The 17,858-nt window shown below is 43.5% G+C and overlaps 1 protein-coding gene across 12 annotated transcripts in view; it reads right to left on the bottom strand.

Moving 5' to 3' along the window:
• The window catches only part of CNOT1 (CCR4-NOT transcription complex subunit 1), a 61,517-nt gene extending 44,715 nt beyond the window's left edge, over positions 1-16,802 (bottom strand). For 11 of the 12 annotated variants that reach the window (XM_055818754.1, XM_055818761.1, XM_055818756.1 and 8 more), the window contains exons 1-9: positions 16,646-16,802; positions 10,213-10,489; positions 5,896-6,003; positions 5,106-5,204; positions 4,496-4,564; positions 4,346-4,400; positions 3,710-3,913; positions 2,238-2,406; positions 63-189 (exon numbers count right to left, since the gene is read on the bottom strand). In XM_055818754.1, the coding sequence (XP_055674729.1) occupies positions 63-189; positions 2,238-2,406; positions 3,710-3,913; positions 4,346-4,400; positions 4,496-4,564; positions 5,106-5,204; positions 5,896-6,003; positions 10,213-10,314 (933 nt within the window). In that variant the 5' untranslated portion in view covers positions 10,315-10,489; positions 16,646-16,802. Of the gene's footprint in view, positions 1-62; positions 190-2,237; positions 2,407-3,709; positions 3,914-4,345; positions 4,401-4,495; positions 4,565-5,105; positions 5,205-5,895; positions 6,004-10,212; positions 10,490-15,541; positions 15,825-16,645 lie in introns of those variants that run through there. The other variant, XM_055818755.1, reaches the window with a different exon arrangement.
• Positions 16,803-17,858: the final 1,056 nt, after the last annotated feature.

Genomic DNA, 17,858 nt, shown 5'->3' with positions numbered 1-17,858 from the left:
TTCAACTCCTTATTTTCTGCCGATTAAAACATATCTAATGCCCACCCCGGTAGGCCACTCACTTGTAATGGAATACCATCCGTCAACCCCGAATGAGTTCGAGCCATCATCCCCAAAACCCTGGCAACCTGGGCAGCCGTGACTTCCCGAACACCAAACTGCATGATTATGTTGCGACATTCTTCGACACTAAGATGCAACAGAACAGAGAGATCTTAATACAAAAACAGGCTTCACTGTGGCACAAGATAAGACAGAGACCAAAACAAGAACTGAGACTACAGCTGGGACAGCACACAGATTGCTGGGAGAAACTAACTGCAGACTGTAAAATATGACCATTCACTCAACTTCAGTTATGTTCATCAAATGATCCAACATAACAAAGTTCCAGGACAAGCAAGAGAAATCCAGTAGAAAGCGCATGCAATTATTTCCATGAAACATACTGTGCCACCTATTCAGTTCAAAGCTAGATCTACTTAAGCAACAGTGAGAGACATTTCACAGGCTACGCTCTGTCAAAGTAAAAGCACAGGGTAAGTTTAGCACTGTTCTCTGTTAAAAGCACTTCCACATATTGACCTGTGATACAGAGCTTCAAAGACTGACATTTTCTGCCAGCTAAAAGTGAATAAAGGCCTTGACAATGCACATTTCAAAACTATGATGTGCACTGTTCAAAAGGTGAAAGTATGCCTTTTAGCCTGATGCAAGCCACAGTGTCTCTGATTAAGGTCACCAGCAAAAACATTCAAGGAGCCAAAAGAGCAAAGAATGAGCATATGCTTAAGTTTCAATTTTAGAACTGAAGGCCTGTTTTGCAGTTTTCCCTTTCATTTTGTTAACACTTCATAATTAGGCAAACAAGATTTATACAGCATCAGTATAGATATAAACGATGTTTTATTAACAGGCACATCTTAACAGAGGGAATAACTTTCAGTATCTTCCAACACATTTATATTGTGCATCTCCTTACTCCACTGTTGAAACAGAAACTTGTGTTAGCATCTTTGATATTTGATCACCTCCCCAAAGTAGTCAACAGTCTTCTTTTAAAATACAGAATTGTTTACTTCTCTTAGCTTATGCTTAATACATCTTTTTAAAAAAGAACCAACACATTAGGTTCATACTGAGGGCTAAAGAATAAGGCCTGCCTCAAAACCAGCCACATGCTTGCAGGCTCCTGTAACACTATCCTAAATCCTTAAAAACTGCATTCAAAAACTGAGCTGGATTTGTGCAGGTAAGTGCAGACAGCAAATAAACAGCAAGAAGCAACTTTAATATATGCAAATGTATTCCTCAACAGACAGCTTCTGACTCAAGTCTAGCTTCATCTTCCACTCTGCTAGTAACTATTTCAATTCACACAAGTGTATAAACAAATAGCCCATGTAATACAGTACTTGTGCTGGGTGCTATAAGCAAGATCTTTAGTCTGCTGCTCCCCCAACCCCATACAGCTCTACAGCTGACAGCCCGTTCACGTGGCTCCAGCAAGTCGAGTTAACAGAGCTGCCCATCTAACATTTCAGAGTAGGGGCAGCGAGCAAGCATATGGAACACTGCTGAAGACGTGGGTAATGCATGTCTATGAATGCATACACAAACCCAGGATGCGTTTAAGACAGCTGTATTTTTACCAAAACAAGCCTAAGCAGGCGATGACTGACACAGCTGTTAAAGTACTTCAACAATTCACTATCATAATTTCTAGAAATTATCTCAAATACACTGTGTACCACACCAATCTAAACCCAATGCAACAAAAAGAAAGCTACTGCTGGTCAATTCTCTTGAAGTGAGACTATTACCTTCAGTTCTTCTGTAGCCTATTTCATGTGAACAGTGAGCTAACAGGAGTCTGTCACAAGAGCAAAGTTCTTCCAATAACAGAGTAGGATGTAGCTGGAATTTATGCCTACCTAGCCAATTTGGTTTTGCTTAAAAAAAAAAAAAAGGGTGGTGGTCAAATACTTATACACCCTTCACAAGGAATTTGAAAAGCTTTAGTTAACACTTCTTACCATGATAACATCCTATACCATCTCAACAGACATGCTATACACAACAGAAGAAAGCAAAATACAAAACCGGAATCAGAACAAATGACCTTATAATATTTAACGAGGTTCTAGTTATTTTAGTACTTTCAAGTGTTCTTAACCTTTTGCCTCAAGAAAATGACTGCCACCCAAAATGCTTGAAAATTACATTTTCCTACAAACCTTGTACAAAAGCCATAACCAACTTCTTGCATGAAATCTGCCAGAGAACTCTCCATCATGGTTTTGGCTATCCCTCCAGAATCAGGCAGGATCCTGTCCATTAGAATGTCCCGTTTTTCAGGGTATAGAAGTGGTGCAAGCACCACAGGGCAACGCTCCTGGGGAAAATCTAAAGGCAAGAGTAAACAGAATTGTCAAAAACCACAGAATACCAGTTGTACGCAAGCAACTATTCAAAATAACATGACTGCTGGGCTGGAGTTTCCCTGCTGCTGTAGAAATCAAGAGGCTAATCGTGTGACAGCCCTCCACCCCACCTCCCAGTCCTCCATTGGCACTTGGATAACGCTAGCAAACAAGAATGTGGAATAGACTAGGTTCATACAGGTTTACTGCAGCTGCCCAAACGGACTAACAGCTGTGCTAGTGGTAAGTTTAAAACTAAACTGTCACTAACAGTCATCCAAAAAAAAGCACAGAGCAGGAAACAATACAGCAGTACCACAAAATCCTCTCCTCCAACTCAGGAAGCATTAAGAAACCAAGGATCTGCTATTGAGTCTAAGTAGTCTAGCAAATCTAAACCAGGCACCTCGGGCATGGAACAAAAGCATACTCCCTTCTTCCTTCCAGGGAAGCAAAGTTTAAGAGAGACACAGTGTGTGGACGGAGTTCTGCTCATAGTGGAAAGCAGCAAAGACACCTCATGGGCAGGCTTTCCTGAGAAAACATTATCTTTAAGATGATGCATAATGTCTCCATACCCCGAGGGCCATTCAGAGAAGAGTTCCCAATATGAACTAAGTAGTTATACTTAAACATTGTTCTTGTATAAAAGGTGCTTTCCTCTAGGTCAGCACAGAACCAAGGAATTGGTTGAGTTAAATTCAGTTAGCTTTGAGAACAAATCCTCCTTACTCTGATGGGTTTACAGCAGACACTGTTTTGGAGGAGACTACCCTAATGATGACATTCCCTGCCGTCACACAAGGACCATGGTAGTTTTCAGGCAACGAACCGGCATTTGATCCAAAAGAACTTCCCTTGCTGTGCTAGTGTTTCCTCATAGAACTGCAGCGCATATCAACAACCCAGTGCTTAAAAGCTAGTAAAGAGTTCAAGTTTTTCAAGGACAGTGCACCGAGTTGCTTTAGTTAAATCCACAAATATGACCCTACGCAAGCAAGCATACACAGACTAATAATAACCCCTAACTTTATACTCATTTATCACAACTTCTCACAAAACCCAAACACAAGACTGTGTTACTGCTCATTCAAGAAAAAACAGTATATTATGGCCCAGTGCCAGAACAGTGGTATTTTTCTGCCGTTTAGGATTACAAAAATTTGCTGAGTCCTACCTCACCAAGCTCCCCACCAATTCATCAGCAGTCTGCACTGATAGTAAGTTAGGAAAATCCACTTCAGAGTCTGCGTTTAGACAGGCTTCCTGAACACCACCACACTTACCTCTACGTAATGTTTTGAGGAAAGCTTCAATCTGTTCCTGTCCTACCCCAAAGGCTCCCTTCTGCCCAAAAAGGAGATGGGAGAGCAGAAGGTGCAGGACCTCTATTGCAATATCTTGGAAGCCACCTTCTTGATTTCCACTGACGTCCGCGTCAATGTAAGAGCGCAAAAGATCCGGGAGTTTCTGTTTGATAAACTGGGCAGCTTTTGAAAACAAAAGAGGCTGGAGTCAAAACCTGACATTTCTTTTTAAATATGAACATTCTTTTTAGCTAGGTACCATTCCCTTAGTCAGTTTACCATAAGCCACAACAGTTCAGACTTAAACAGAAATCTCATAATCCATAGTCAGTACTCATAAATTTATGGACCTCTAGAAGATAAGATACCAAACTACCTCAATTTGATTCATTATCTACCAAGTCATTCATGGAAGGGACCTTCAACTTCATATAAGAAAAGAATACTGTGCTACCTACTGCCCCTCTGAAAACTGTGCTAGACTTCATTGGCACCATTAATTGCAAGGTCTTGTATTACTCTGGTCATACAGGTACACCTCTATCCATCTAGAAAGCCCACTGCTTAAAAAGAAAAAAAGTGTGCCTGCTGCAGTACTATGGAAGCTTCACTTACCAAAACCTCGTAGATCTGAGCTGAAAGAGTTCAGTAAAGCGAGACCAAAAATCACCTACAAACAAGAGCAAACATCATAGTGAGGGAACATCGTCCTTTCTAACAAGCTTAGTAAAAAAATCTTTATTTTTGAAATAAGCTTTCACCTACCTCTTGAACTTTACTTAATTTGATGACTTTACTCAATTGGGCAAATAAATGGGGTGAAGGCTTTAGACTCTGAAACGGGTAAGAAGAGTTAAATAGAAGCTGTTAAGGGATTAGTCTCATTGGTAATGTGGCAAGCTATCTAGAGTCTGTTTGCAGGTCTGGAATATTAGTAACTATTCTGCTGTAGGTTAACACAAAGCTACACAAACATCTTTGGAACTATTTTTGGATACATCTAAATTAAATGTTTCTTCTGCCTGTCCCACTTTCATTATTAAACCACTATCATGGCTTTCATACTGAATTCAACAGGAGTGCCGGTAATTTATTTTGGTTCTGGCTGCCACAAACAAGCCATAAAGTACTACCATTAGGTTAAGCTTTAAAATTAGTTTGCAGTCATTCTGAGTGATCAAATAACTTCCTCACTTTAACAAAAAAAACCCAACCCCCCAACTTCTGGGGAAGCTCAGTTTTTGAAGCCTTTAATACACCCAATCTTAGCCATAAAAAACGCCCAGGAAAAATGCAAGGGAAAACCAGCTGGCTTCCTACAGACCAACGCACTGCAGTTTCTGACACTGGGATCCCCTGCAAGAAGCATACAAACCTTCTGATAGTGCAAAGGATTGTCAATGGCGTAGGACAGCGTCGAGATAAAGTTTGGTTTTGTAATCAGCGACGCACACTCCTGGATCAGAAATTGAGTCTGAAAAGAACAAGGTAACTTGAACACTCATTGTTTTGCAACAGGAAAATAAACCAAAACTCTGTCCACTGTGTGCAGTAAATGTGAACAAAGATAAGGTGCTTAAGTCTTTTAAGTGCCCAAATTCTCATTAACATTAACTATCTTCATTCAAGCTTTTATCAGGTTTCATTTGGGTATTCTTTTAATATTTAGAAAGCAATCAAGTATTCTCTATCATATGTGCAAAGTTTTGTTTTCTGTAAGCATCCTCACACACTGCAACAGACAATCTAAGAACACGTCATTGCTGTTTATGAGCAAAAAAGTCTGTGGCAAAATTGCTTAAGGATGAAAACACTCTTGAGAATAGACATAGCCAGCACCAGAAGTGTTAGTGGGTCTGGACAAAGTTTTAAAAGACAAAGAAAGACTTTCAAAACAGAGCACTGTGTGTGGTAGAAAGAGCAATTGTACTGAAGCTATCTGTTTTTCTAGATCAAGCAATTATAATGAGTCAGATATCCACAATTTGTTGTCTTTTGACTTCAGGACTGGCAAAAGGTGCTTGCAATTGAATGGCCATATACCAGAAGAGAGTTTGCTTGAAGCTACTACCTCTCACCTGCCTCTGTGCTTAAAACAGGTCAATCCCTACTGCAGATTTTTAACAACGAAAACTAGTAAGTAGATGCCTCAGTGCAAACCATACCTGATGAAAATCTTTGCCACTGCTTTTACCATCGCCACTGAAATCCACGTGCGAGAATAGACAGCGTAGTAAATGCCTGTCTGCCTCGGGACCGTGCCTATTCACAATCTGGAAAAAAAATAAATCCAAAAACCTTCTTGGTAGCAAATAGTCATTACAGAGCAAGATCTGAATCTAATACCATGGATACAGCAGTACTTCTGGGGGTTAAGTCATCTACAATTTTAGCTATTAAGAATGTTCCTTTTTAATCAGTAACCTAGAAACTAAGTCATTAACCATATTTGCAAATGTAAAGTATAAACCAAGAGAGAAAGAATCTAGACATGTCAGTGACACAAGCCACACATTTCATGGGTAGTATTTTTAAAAAGCTATGTAAAAAGGGGTTTTCAAGTCACCTAGAAGATGATTTCAAGTTGCTCTGCCGCTAAAGCTGCCCAGAATCCACACAGTGCCACAGCCTCACTTCTCCCCACAGCTACAGTGCTTAACTCTGCAAGAGTACAGCCCTGGGACAGCTTGCACCTCTGTGCTATGCCTATGTAGCAGGAATTCATCCCAGCGACAAGCCATCATACAGCACCTTCACTGATCTTGCAGGCAGCTTCTACGTTGTCTACTGGTCCTAACTGTCATTATTCCAGTGTTTGTTAAGACACAAGGGCATACTATACAGGAAGTTTTTTCTGCCATCTAAAGAAAAAAGATCATCTCAAAATTGCTTATTAGCAAGATTTAAACTCAAATAGCATATGCTGAACACCTGCAGCTGAAACCTTTTATCAAGTCTTTCCCCTGTCATTAGAGCTCATTCAACTGAATTCTACAGCTCAGTCATAGGTGATCTGCATTTGTGAATTTGCAATACCTATCACTCATTACTAAATCTTAACAACAATATTAAACTTAAGTCAAATGATAGGGGATTCTAACAAAAATGTAACTCTTGGCTACATCCCAGCTCATCAGCTTGCTGTCTGAAATACCTTCAGGTTGTTTCAGCACTTACTCTTTCCTTTAAACCTCATCTAACTGGACATCATTATTTGTTTTTGGTAAAATCCATACTGGCAGAAATTTGAAGTCCATTAATAACCAATAGCTTGCCTCTTTTGTTCACATAGTAGTAGCTAACATCAAATCCAACCTTCACCTTTTGGCAGAAGTTTTGCCATTGTTTCCCCATTTCTCGCTGCAGGACGGACAACGTGCCAGTACAAACCAGCAGCTCTGCCTAAGCTCTGACTGCCTCCACCAAGCTGACAGCTTCCCTGTGTCTTAAATATCCTTGTTTGCCAGTAGTTTCTTTGTCCAAAAAGACAAACAGCATTGCTTTAGGCTGCATCCACTCTGGTTCTGCTGTTCCTGATCATTCTCATTTCAATTTTTCTACCATTACATGACACCATGCTTCCCTTTCCTTCACAGCCTGCTAATGCCAGTGGCTGTCAAGTTTTGATCTGCTGGAAAGAAACATTCAACTCTGATATAGCTCTGCTCCTTGACCAGAGGGCTAGAATATACATGCTCATGGTATGTCAGTGCAGAGTAAATAGCCTGCTCCAGTTCTGTTGACAGCACTGTTTTCATAGGCAGCCATCCCCCCATGATTAGGTAGCAAGATGCTCAAACTGGTGCAAAAGGCAGTGAAACTGAATTGACAGCTAGTTCTACTAGTTAGCTCAGGCTTCAGAAAACAGGCAATTCATTGAAGCAATCCCAATATGTAGATTTAGATATGGTAACAAGACTGGCATGAAGCTGGACCCATCTCCTAGGGTGCTACTTGTTGCCATGACCAAGATGAATTCATCAAAGCAGATGGACACAGGTATGTACTTAAAGCCATCGACACAACTTCTCTGCATCTGAATTAGATTGCTTCCTTGCACACAAGTAACTTCAAAAGGTAAATCATTTGAAAATTTAACATATGGGGAGGAGGGGATGAGAAGGCTAGAAGTGTAGCGTAACATCTTTCAACTTTAACTGCATTCACATAAGAGCTTTTCTAGGGAGCAGGGAATGAGAATTGCTTGTTTTCCTGTAGAAAGAGTAGAAACAAAGCTTTGTATTGGCAGCCTTCATAAAAATTTACAGGACAGTCTACCCAATCATAAAATACCCTGTAAAGACTTTTTTTTTCTTACCACGAGGGTGATCAAGCACTGACACAGGCTGCCCTGAGAGGTTGTGGAGTCTCCATCCATATTGGTACTCAAAAGCTGTCTGGACACATTCCTGGGTAACCACCTTTAGGGGACCCTGTTTGAGCAGGAGGCTGGACCAGATGACATCCAAAGGTCCCTTCCAACCTCAACCACTCTGATTCAGGATAAAAGTTTGAGCCACCCATATTTAGATTTATCATACAGAGAATAGGTGGATTTTGTTTAGGCAAACACAGGCTTAGATTGAAAATAACTCCGGTTTTTGGGATCCAGGAAGTTTTGTTTTCCTAGATGAATGCCGGCAAAGCCCTTCCCTCCTCTCCAACCAGGTTCCCCTTACCACAGAGTTCAGGAAAAGGAGACGATGAAAACTCACTTCAGAGGATGCCATTCTTTAGAATTTGTCTGACAAATGCACAGGAGATTTGGTGGCTTTTTTTTTAAAACATATATTCTATTTTTTTAAAGCAGTCTTAAAAGCATCACCTATGTTAAACTGACTACTGAAAATATGTTTAAGCAGAAATTAGTTCAAATTTACCATGTTATGCTCTTAAGCTATGTACGTAAATACAAGTGTAATTTTGATTAGTTGGGACAAGAACAACTCCAAATACAGTTTTCCACATACTCAGTATACTTAGATATAAGCTTTGTAACATTGAGTGAACCACACCAAAAATTTATACCAAGCAGTGTACCGAGAGACAAAGAGTTAAAGCATGCACATATAATCTCTCAACAATCTAAGGAAAAACTGTACCAGCAACTACAACAGTGAAGTTCATACCAGGAAGTTAAAAAAAAAAGACAAGTGATCATGGGCATTTTTGGCATTTAGTCTTGAAATCCTAGATCTGTCTTATCACCAAACACACAAAGCAGCCGTTTCCAGTCTCTCACCACAGTGAGTCTAAGAGGCCTGCCATAAAGCATAAGGAACTATCTGTCCCCGTTTTAGAGATCTATCTTCCAACTGCATGGCACATCAACTTTATCTTCTCCCAAATCAAAGAAATGTTTATTAACCTTTACATAAGTGTTGCTCATGACAGACCTGCAAGTCATGCCTCAGTCACACCTTGCTGCAAGAAACATCTACGGAAATGACAGTGATCAAAAGGACAACACAACCTCAGACGAACCCTCTGCAAGTAGTAAACTTGCAAAACGACAAGAACCTTACAAAAGCTACAAGAAATGTATTCCACCTCCATGGCTTATGAGATCATTTTAATGTGTGAATTTCAGCAGCAAATACTATTGAAATCACCCTCTCTCACCTCAAGGCAAGTAGTGAGCGCACTTTTAAAGTCAGCTGTTACCAGAAACTCACTCTGCTTAAGCCCTCCAGCCTCCTAATCGGATTCAAATCACTGCAGGACTGCACTAGTGCAAGAAAAAACCCCAACATCTAACTGGCCCAGCTGTCTGCTGGGAACTGAACTAAACCAGTTTCTAGAACTGGCTCAGTAACATTCACTTCCTCCTAAGAACTCCTCTGCAGATAATGCTTTTCAGTCCATCCTGCTAGTCAGAGCTATTTTTAAAAGAGTCAGTTAAACCAGAATTCTTGCCCAGATCTTCGGTATTTGGGTTTCAATCTGCAGTTACTTTGCCTGCCTTATGAAAACCCAGGGCCAAGGAAGTCAGCTTGGCTTTACCACCAAGCCACATTTCAGCAAATGAGATGAAGAGGAAAAATCTTCTATATGAGGCAAGTGAAAGCATTCAGATGTGTACTCAGGTTTTCAGCGCAACAACTCTGAACAGTAAACGTATAATGTTTCCCTCCTTCTCCCAATCAGTGAGTTCTACAGGATGTCCACAAGTTGAAAGATATAACCTGAAGGAGTCTGGAAAGCTTTGCATACCACTCTTCAAGAGCAGCAGTGAAATCCTAATATACAGCTACAAAGTTAATACTGGCCTCAGCTCTGAGCTGCTGTATTCCATGACCTGACAGATGAAACCAACAGGAGTATCAAGACACAAGCTGCGATTCTCAACACCGCAGGGAACAGAGTAAGGCACATGAAAGCACTGTGGAGCACAATTCAAATGGTAAGGAAGAAAACCTCCATCTGACACTAGCATATTTTTATTTCCAAAGTTTATTTTGTAGCATCATTAGTTTACTTACATGCTGTATTTCCTGCTGGCTGGCTCGGTAGTTTTTCTTGGTTAAATTGTCCACCAGGTAGCTGATTTGAGACAAGGCCAGCGAGAGCGAGTCAAGATTCATTGCTGGTCGGGGCGGAAGCAGGCGGCCGAGCCCGGCGCAAAATCACCATTATTCCCCTTTAGTCACCTCAGAGACAGGTTAATTTTTTTTCCCCCAATTAGCCTGTATCTGGTTCTGTGTTACTTTCTTCAGCTCTTCTTTCTCAGTTGTCTTCCTCTGTTCTGAAACATGGCACCTGAAAGACAGTATTACATTAGATTTGTTAAATTTCTGTAGCAACTTCACAGCTCCATTCTAGGCACTGCTGTTAACTTGCTATGAAACACTACCAATTAATTGAAAAGTTTTTTGATTTTTTTCTTTTAATTTTTTTTTTTAAATATCTTTAAGCTCAAGTTTATGTGGCGTTAAAAATGGTTAGTGGTTTCTTTTTCTACTTTCACCAGAACACTACAGGGTACAAAGTCGAATCTTAGAGGAATTCAACATTATGCCTCCGAGCTTTTATTATTTTTTTCCCCCCTTACAAGGCAACTTGGTAAAACGAGGAAAAAAATAAAAGTTTAACAAAGACATTGATAATATGGACATATTCGATAGCTTAACTTACATAAACCATTTGACATAACTACATGCACAAGTAAAAAGTACTATTAAGTTTTCACAACACTAGCTTAGTTGTTTTCACAGTGTCCAACCACATTTATCCATTTCTGCATTTTGTCAGTCTGAAAGAGCCAGCTAACAGCTCACTCAGAAGAATAACTACGCCTTCAGCACTGTGAGAAAGAAGAAAATCAGATGCATAATGAATTAGATACCACACAGCAACAATCCGAGGTCAGATTCATTCAAAGCATCAATCACAAGTTTATAAAAAAAAAGTGCTTTTTAACCATCTCTGCAATATTTTGCTTCACTGCCATTAAATTTGTATTGCACTCAACCAAGCACACCAAAACAAGCAATTGTGAATGAGCAACACACACAAAGAACTGCAATAAACTAACCCTAACATTTGGCTTATACTGAAACAGCTTTCCAGCGAGCTACAACAGCAGAGCTTGCCAGCTTAATAAATTTCTATGACAACACAAAACTTGGCACTTGACATCTCATCTGTTAAATTACAGATTGCCAATGTGATAAAATTGCATCCCAAAGCAAGTCCTACACAACCAACAGTCTGAGGAGTCTCAAAGGAAATCGTAAGCTGCTCTGAGAATCAGCACTGTAATTTATCAGAGGTAGAATCAAGCTGGAGATTTTGTTTTGAAGCTCTACTTGATCAAGACACCAAGGTCAACAGGCTTTGCGCCAAGAGTCTGAAGATTCCCTTTTTCAGACTAAAAACTACTGCCTTACTGTCTTGGCTATAAGGCCAGAACCATGAGTATGGGATTTCTCCTGATCGAGATGAATTGTACAGGTGATGCATTAACTAGGCACACACAACGCTCAGAGCAAATCTGTTCAGAAAGCAACCCTGCAGCAACACGGCTTGACATGTTGGCTGTCCTTCTGCAAGAACTGAACAGGAACAGCACCGAGGCAAGCTGAGAAGGCTCTGCTGGGTACAGCTAGAACTCTTCCCCCATCTCCCTTTTACAAAGGTTTTCACTCACTTAGAACTACAGGTTATTAAACATTGCCAACACTTTAAAACATCGAACAACAACTCCTATCAAGGCAACGAAGATCATTCTGCTCCTCAGAAAAGTTTACTGGATTAAATAAAAATGTGGGTAAACTATTTGTAAGGAAAGTCAAATCATCAACAGACTTTCAGTATGCCACAGAAAACCCTGTGTACTCCTATAAGCTATGTAAGCTCTTACTTGCATAAGAAAACTTACATCTCATGAAACAAAAATTTTCAAGCGGTAATATTGAAAGCATTCCTCAATGACAAGGCAGTTGTGCTCTGAGAAAAATTCAGAGCATGTTTAAAACTGCAGCAGTTTAAAATTGCAGAAAACTTCCATTTCTTTTTTGTGCATCTGACAAGCTGTGATTCACTAGCTTTATGCGCAGGTTTAAAAGCCCCCTGACTGTGAAACAGCTCTGAACTAAGGAAGACAGGCACGAAAGGTAACAAGTTTTCTTGGTAGCCCAGTACCTCTGGGTTTTGGTTTTCTTTTTTAAAAAATTCTATTCCTCTTTTGGAACAATCCAGAAAGCGTCACTGGGCTTGGGAAGCACACACTTCCCAAGACACTCTTACTGGCAAGGTTTAACATACCGAACCACTACAAAGCTTCTGAAAAACATTTGTTAAAAATAATCAGACAGATCACCATGCCACAGTACCTACACAAGCCACAGCAAGCAGCTACCAGGGGAAATTCAGTCCCTGTCAGAGCACCAGATTTCAGCAGCCAGTTTGAAGAACTCATGGCCTGGTTGAACTCAGGACTTGAGAAAAGACACAAACCAAAAATGACCACATTGGAGTTCTAAGACAATAACAAGTTTTAGAGTTTGACTTCTAGGCCCCTAGGAAGAAAAAACAGGTTTATCTGGGTGTTGTTCCTCAGACCAATACAAACAGCACAGCAAATGCACTTACTTCACCCCAAAATCAAGCTTTTCTGTACTGGAACTCTTAGAGTTGGGCTCAGTCATAAATCTGATCCTCCCTGCTGCCACGCAGCATCCTGCAGAACACTGACAGTGACCATCCCACCCGACTAATAGCATCCCCGTTTTCTCCCCAGAAAAGCAGGGACTGCCACCTTGCGTGCTTTAACTGAGGGAAGAACAACAAGCTTTACCACTTCCTAACTGCAGAATCTGGTAGTGCCACCAGAGAACCCAAGCTAGAGTCAAAATGGAATTCTTCCCTTTCGAAGAAGAACAGCAGCCTGAGCAGACACTGCAGCTCAAGGACAGAACACAATAGCTGAAGGAAGCAGCTTCCTATTTATGTTCTAAATATATAGTTTGCACATTATGTATCCTGATGCACAGAAAAAAACCTGACAGCTCTCGCAAGCACCATTAATAGCATTTCACAGGTTCAAATAACACAACCTAACTTACAACAGTATACAAAATTTAAGTACTTAAGGGAGCTCTGCCCAGAAAGCAGAAATGCACAGGTACCTCTCTCATCATTCAATGTAGGGCTAAAATTCAATTACTACCACACTGATTAAGAAAGCTATGAATGCTATGCAACACAGACTTTATTTTTAGATGCATATATTCTTAGTGGGAATGAATCTCCCTACACCGGCCTCAACAATTCAAGCAGCTTTCAGCCCATGGGGCAAGCCTGCCATCTTTACAGGTTCCGAGAAGTCAGGCCTCAGCCAGAGTTTACAAAAAAATGTTAAGATTTGCTGAAAAAATTAACTACTTACAATTACAGATCCTACGATACAGTTACAGATTAAACCATGAGACACAGGACTCAGGAGGTCTTACCATGTTACCATTTTATATTATGCAACACAGCTGATTTTTAAAAGGCAGAAAATATTACCAAAATCTACAGTATTACACAGCCTTGAGACTTTCTAAGACCATCAGCAAAACATTTGGCATCTATTTCAGTAGATTCTTTTCAACAGCAGAGTTCTATTGGGTTATCAAAACATAAATACAATGAAGTTTTAGGCAAAAATTCAAAGCCCACAAAATCGAGAGGCCCAATATGTAACATCTGACAAAAATACTCCCTACTAACCTGAAGCAGATCACTAGGAGTAACTAAGCCTTGCTGCTGAAGATTACAAACCTGAAATCTTCCACAAATCTGCAAGCAGCCTTACAAAGAAAGTAATTTCAAAATTACTTGAAGCTGAACTGTGGATATTATTTTTTTTTTTTTAGTATTTTACAGAGGTAACTACTCCCACTGGGTTTTGAGAGCTGTAAAGATTTTAGGCCATGTGTACTGCATGTGGAGGATACAACAGCTAGAGTGAAAAACAGCAAAATGTTTGCTCATTAGGTTAACTCCTGTCAGAAAACATCATAGAAAACATACTAAAAGTGCCACTGTTAAACCTGTTCTTCAGAACACAGTCTCTTACCCACTTCTCAAACCCATGAGCAAAAGAACATAAGGAAGAGCAGCACACCTCTCAGAAGGCCCCCATGAGAAGTGCTCCAAGGGGAAAAGGAGGTTTTGAATCATACTATGGTCCAGTCAGATTTCAGAATGTCTACCATTTTGAAATCAACAGAGTGAAAACCCTTACAGTGTAAGTCACATTAATAGTAAAATAAGCTCCTGATTAATTCAACCAGTTCAAATTTATATGTTTACACATAGAAAAGCCACCTGAACTTTCCACCTACTGGAAAACTGCACACAATTACTGTAAACCAGAAGCCACAATGATGATTAGAGACAGTAGCTTCAGTTTAGAGAGAGCAGCTGAACTAAGCACATGTGTTTGTTCCCATATGCTAAGGCCAGTTAAATTTCAGGTTTGGAATGTACCTCAAATGTATCAGGCATGCATCAATCATGACACCACCAGTACAGATGTATTCACATTTCAACTAGGATGGACTACAAAAAAAACGCAAGAAACTCTTACTTCCCACTTTCAGTCAAACACCGCAGGACAATTTCTGTTGGGGGGAAGTGAATGAAATACAGGGACTTGTTCTCAAGGGCTTCATTCTGCTTTCCCATCCAAAACATGTTTTGTAACAGTTTAATGATATTTCAAAGGGCAAAGGAGAACTGCAATATTCATACAGAAGAGATGGTTACAGAACAAAAGAAAAATCTGGCTAAAATCACAGTGTCCTCAACCCTGATTCTCAGCGATAAGAATTCCCATCACGATTTAATGATGACCCATCACAGGGTCACAAAACATCCCTGTTCACTTTACCCAAGTTACATTTGTACAGTTTGTCTTCCACTTACTCAACTGAACACCAATAGTACCCACTTCAGCATCAATCAAAATGAACTAAATATCAAGGAGCGCTATGCTAAAAGCATAAACAGTACTAGGTGTTTCTCTAATGAGGAGAGACAGGTAGATAGCAAGCTTGCTACGAGTTTGGTTTGGAGACACCAGGCCAAGAGAATCAGCAGTTAACAGCAAACTCAAAAGCAAAAGGGCAGAAAAAATAAGACAGTAACAAGTCTACAAAGTGCAAACAAGCCTATTACCAACTAAATTTGTTTCCTGTTTATAAGACAGTCACCTCACCTGGACACATCCTGCCTATAATTTTTGTCAATGGCAGTGTAGTTACCTTAGAAACAGGAAACACTTAAGTTGTGTGTGCAAGAGTGACTTGTCAAGTGTCATACCTGTTTTGTTACCAGCTTAAAAAAGAAAGATCCACCGAGAACAGATGGCATGCTTCCTTCCAGCAAGTGAGATTTGGAAACAGTCAGTCTAAGCGTAAGACTTATCAACAGACCAAAGCACTGTATTTTTTAGTATTATCTCACTTCTGCTGTAAACAGTCCAAGCTGTTTGTGGTTTGTTGGAATGAAACTATGAGTGCTGACTAGCCTTACTGTATGAAGTGAACATGGTACTTCTCCAAGTTAAGAGAACAATTGCGAAGGAGCTATTTCTAACAATACAGCATCTGTCAAAACAGCCAACTGTTGCTATTTCTAGTTTCGAAATAAGCAAGTCCATTTTACTGGGCAGCGTGTTCTTCACTGGAGGACAGCGCTGAGAAGCATTCTTCCATGTAGTCTGCAAGAAGGTAATACCACTGGATTATTTACTACAACTCATTTGTTATAGGTTGTTTCTTTTGGGCAAGTCACAACAAGGCCTTCTGAAGGGGCCACCGAGCCAAGCACTGGGCTAGGCCCGGCACCAGCCGCTTCCCGAGTCTCTCAGAGCTCCACCTATCACCATCAACGCTACAAAACCGGACGAGGAAGAGAAGCGAGAACAGCTCGGGAGCTGAGGGCTCCCGCGCCGCCTCGGAGCGATCAGCGGGCAGCCAGCCGCCTCAGAGCTTCCCCCTGCACCCACCGCCGCCGCCGGCAACCCGCGGCCCTGCAAACACCCGCGGCTCCCGCCCCAAGCCGCCACCGACGCGCACAGCGCGGGCCGGCCTGAGGCGAAGCCCCTCAAACTTTGCAGGGCTGCTCCTCCCGCCGAGCGGACGCCAGCTGAAGAGGCAGGCAGCGGCGAAGGGGAGCGGGCCGGGGAAGCGGCGCAGCCAGGGGCAGGCTGCGGGGCCCCACAGCCCGGCCCACACGCACCGCGGGAACACCGTGCCGGGCGGGCTCCCTCTGCCGGGCCCACCACCGGGCACCACCGGGCCCCGCCGCGGCCTACACCGCCGGGCCCGCGACCCCCGCCGCCCCGGGACCCCCACACCCCCACCCGCAGGGCGGCCGGAAAGCCAACCGAGGCGGCGCTGGGCACAGCAGAGCGACACTCACCTCAGGGGGTGTAGGGAGGCCGAAGCGGGACGCCGGGCTGTGGCCGCTTACGCTTTTATCCTCTCGCCTCCGCCGTTTCGCTACAAAATGGCGGACGGGGTCGCGCGCTCACGTCGCGGCCTTTCCCCTCCCCCGTCCCCTCGCGGCACGCCAGCGGGGGGGGGGGCAGCGGGGGCGCGAGTGGGCGGGGCGCCGGCTGAATGGCACGCCCCCTCGCCTGGCGCATCCCCAATCAGAGCGCGGGGCAGCGCGCCTCTTGCCCAATCAGCGCAGCGCGACCTCTGAGGGACGTTCGCCCGTCCTCCCCCCGCCCTAGCCCGGCCCTCCGCGAGGCGCCACAGCTGCGAGCCTATTGGCCGAGACCGAACGGAGGCGTTCTTCCTACTGTTTTGGCCAATCAGTGCTTGCAGGCCTCTCGAGCTACGCATGCGCATGCCGACCAATGAGCGCGGGGCGCTGCGCTGAGGCGGGGAAGTGGCGGTGAGTGCCACGGTGCGCCCCTCCCCGAATGGTACCGCCCCAAGGATCGCGCCCCCCTCCCCGCGGTGGTACTGGCTGAGGCACTGAAGCGCGTCCCCCCGCGCTACCTTGGTACGGCCCGGGAGATTCCGCTCCTCGCGGCCCCCGTCCCGTCCCCCCCCCGGCAGTGCGGTGGTACGGCCGTACGGCCCAGGGCGCGCATCATGGCGGCGGGAGGATAGGCCGGGCCTCCCACAGAGCATCAGCTGCGCTGCAGCGTCGCAGCCCTCCCCCTCCAGGCCACCGCGGGGGCCATTCTGCCCTTCTGGCAAAATCCCCCCGCCGTCTGCACGCTCCCGGCTTGCCGGCCGCCATCCCCGAAACCGGTTGAGGCCCACAGCTCCCCGGGGCCGCCCCTCCGGAAGCCCAGAACGGCCCCTTCCCGCCCGCCTCGGCCGCCTCCCGGCGCTGGGGTCAGCCCCGCGGTGCCAACACCGGGCTCGGGACCACCAGGCCCTCCCCTGGCAGCCCACGGGCCCGGCTAGGAGGGGACCCCGTGGTGCGAGGGCCTGCGGGAGGCCATAAGGCCCCGCCTCTGGCTGGGGGACCCCACCCCACCCCCACCCCACAGCCACCAGCGGATCAGCACTGAAAGCCACACTGGTCCCACACTGGCCCCCCCAAAGCTTGGAGAGCTGGGATGGTGGTCTCGGGACACGGCTTCATCCCTGCATCCTGCCTCGGAGCATCTTCC

Source organism: Falco peregrinus, chromosome 14 (assembly GCF_023634155.1).
Source record: "Falco peregrinus isolate bFalPer1 chromosome 14, bFalPer1.pri, whole genome shotgun sequence".
Taxonomy (NCBI): domain Eukaryota; kingdom Metazoa; phylum Chordata; class Aves; order Falconiformes; family Falconidae; genus Falco; species Falco peregrinus.
This window is presented reverse-complemented; position numbering and strand designations above follow the sequence as displayed.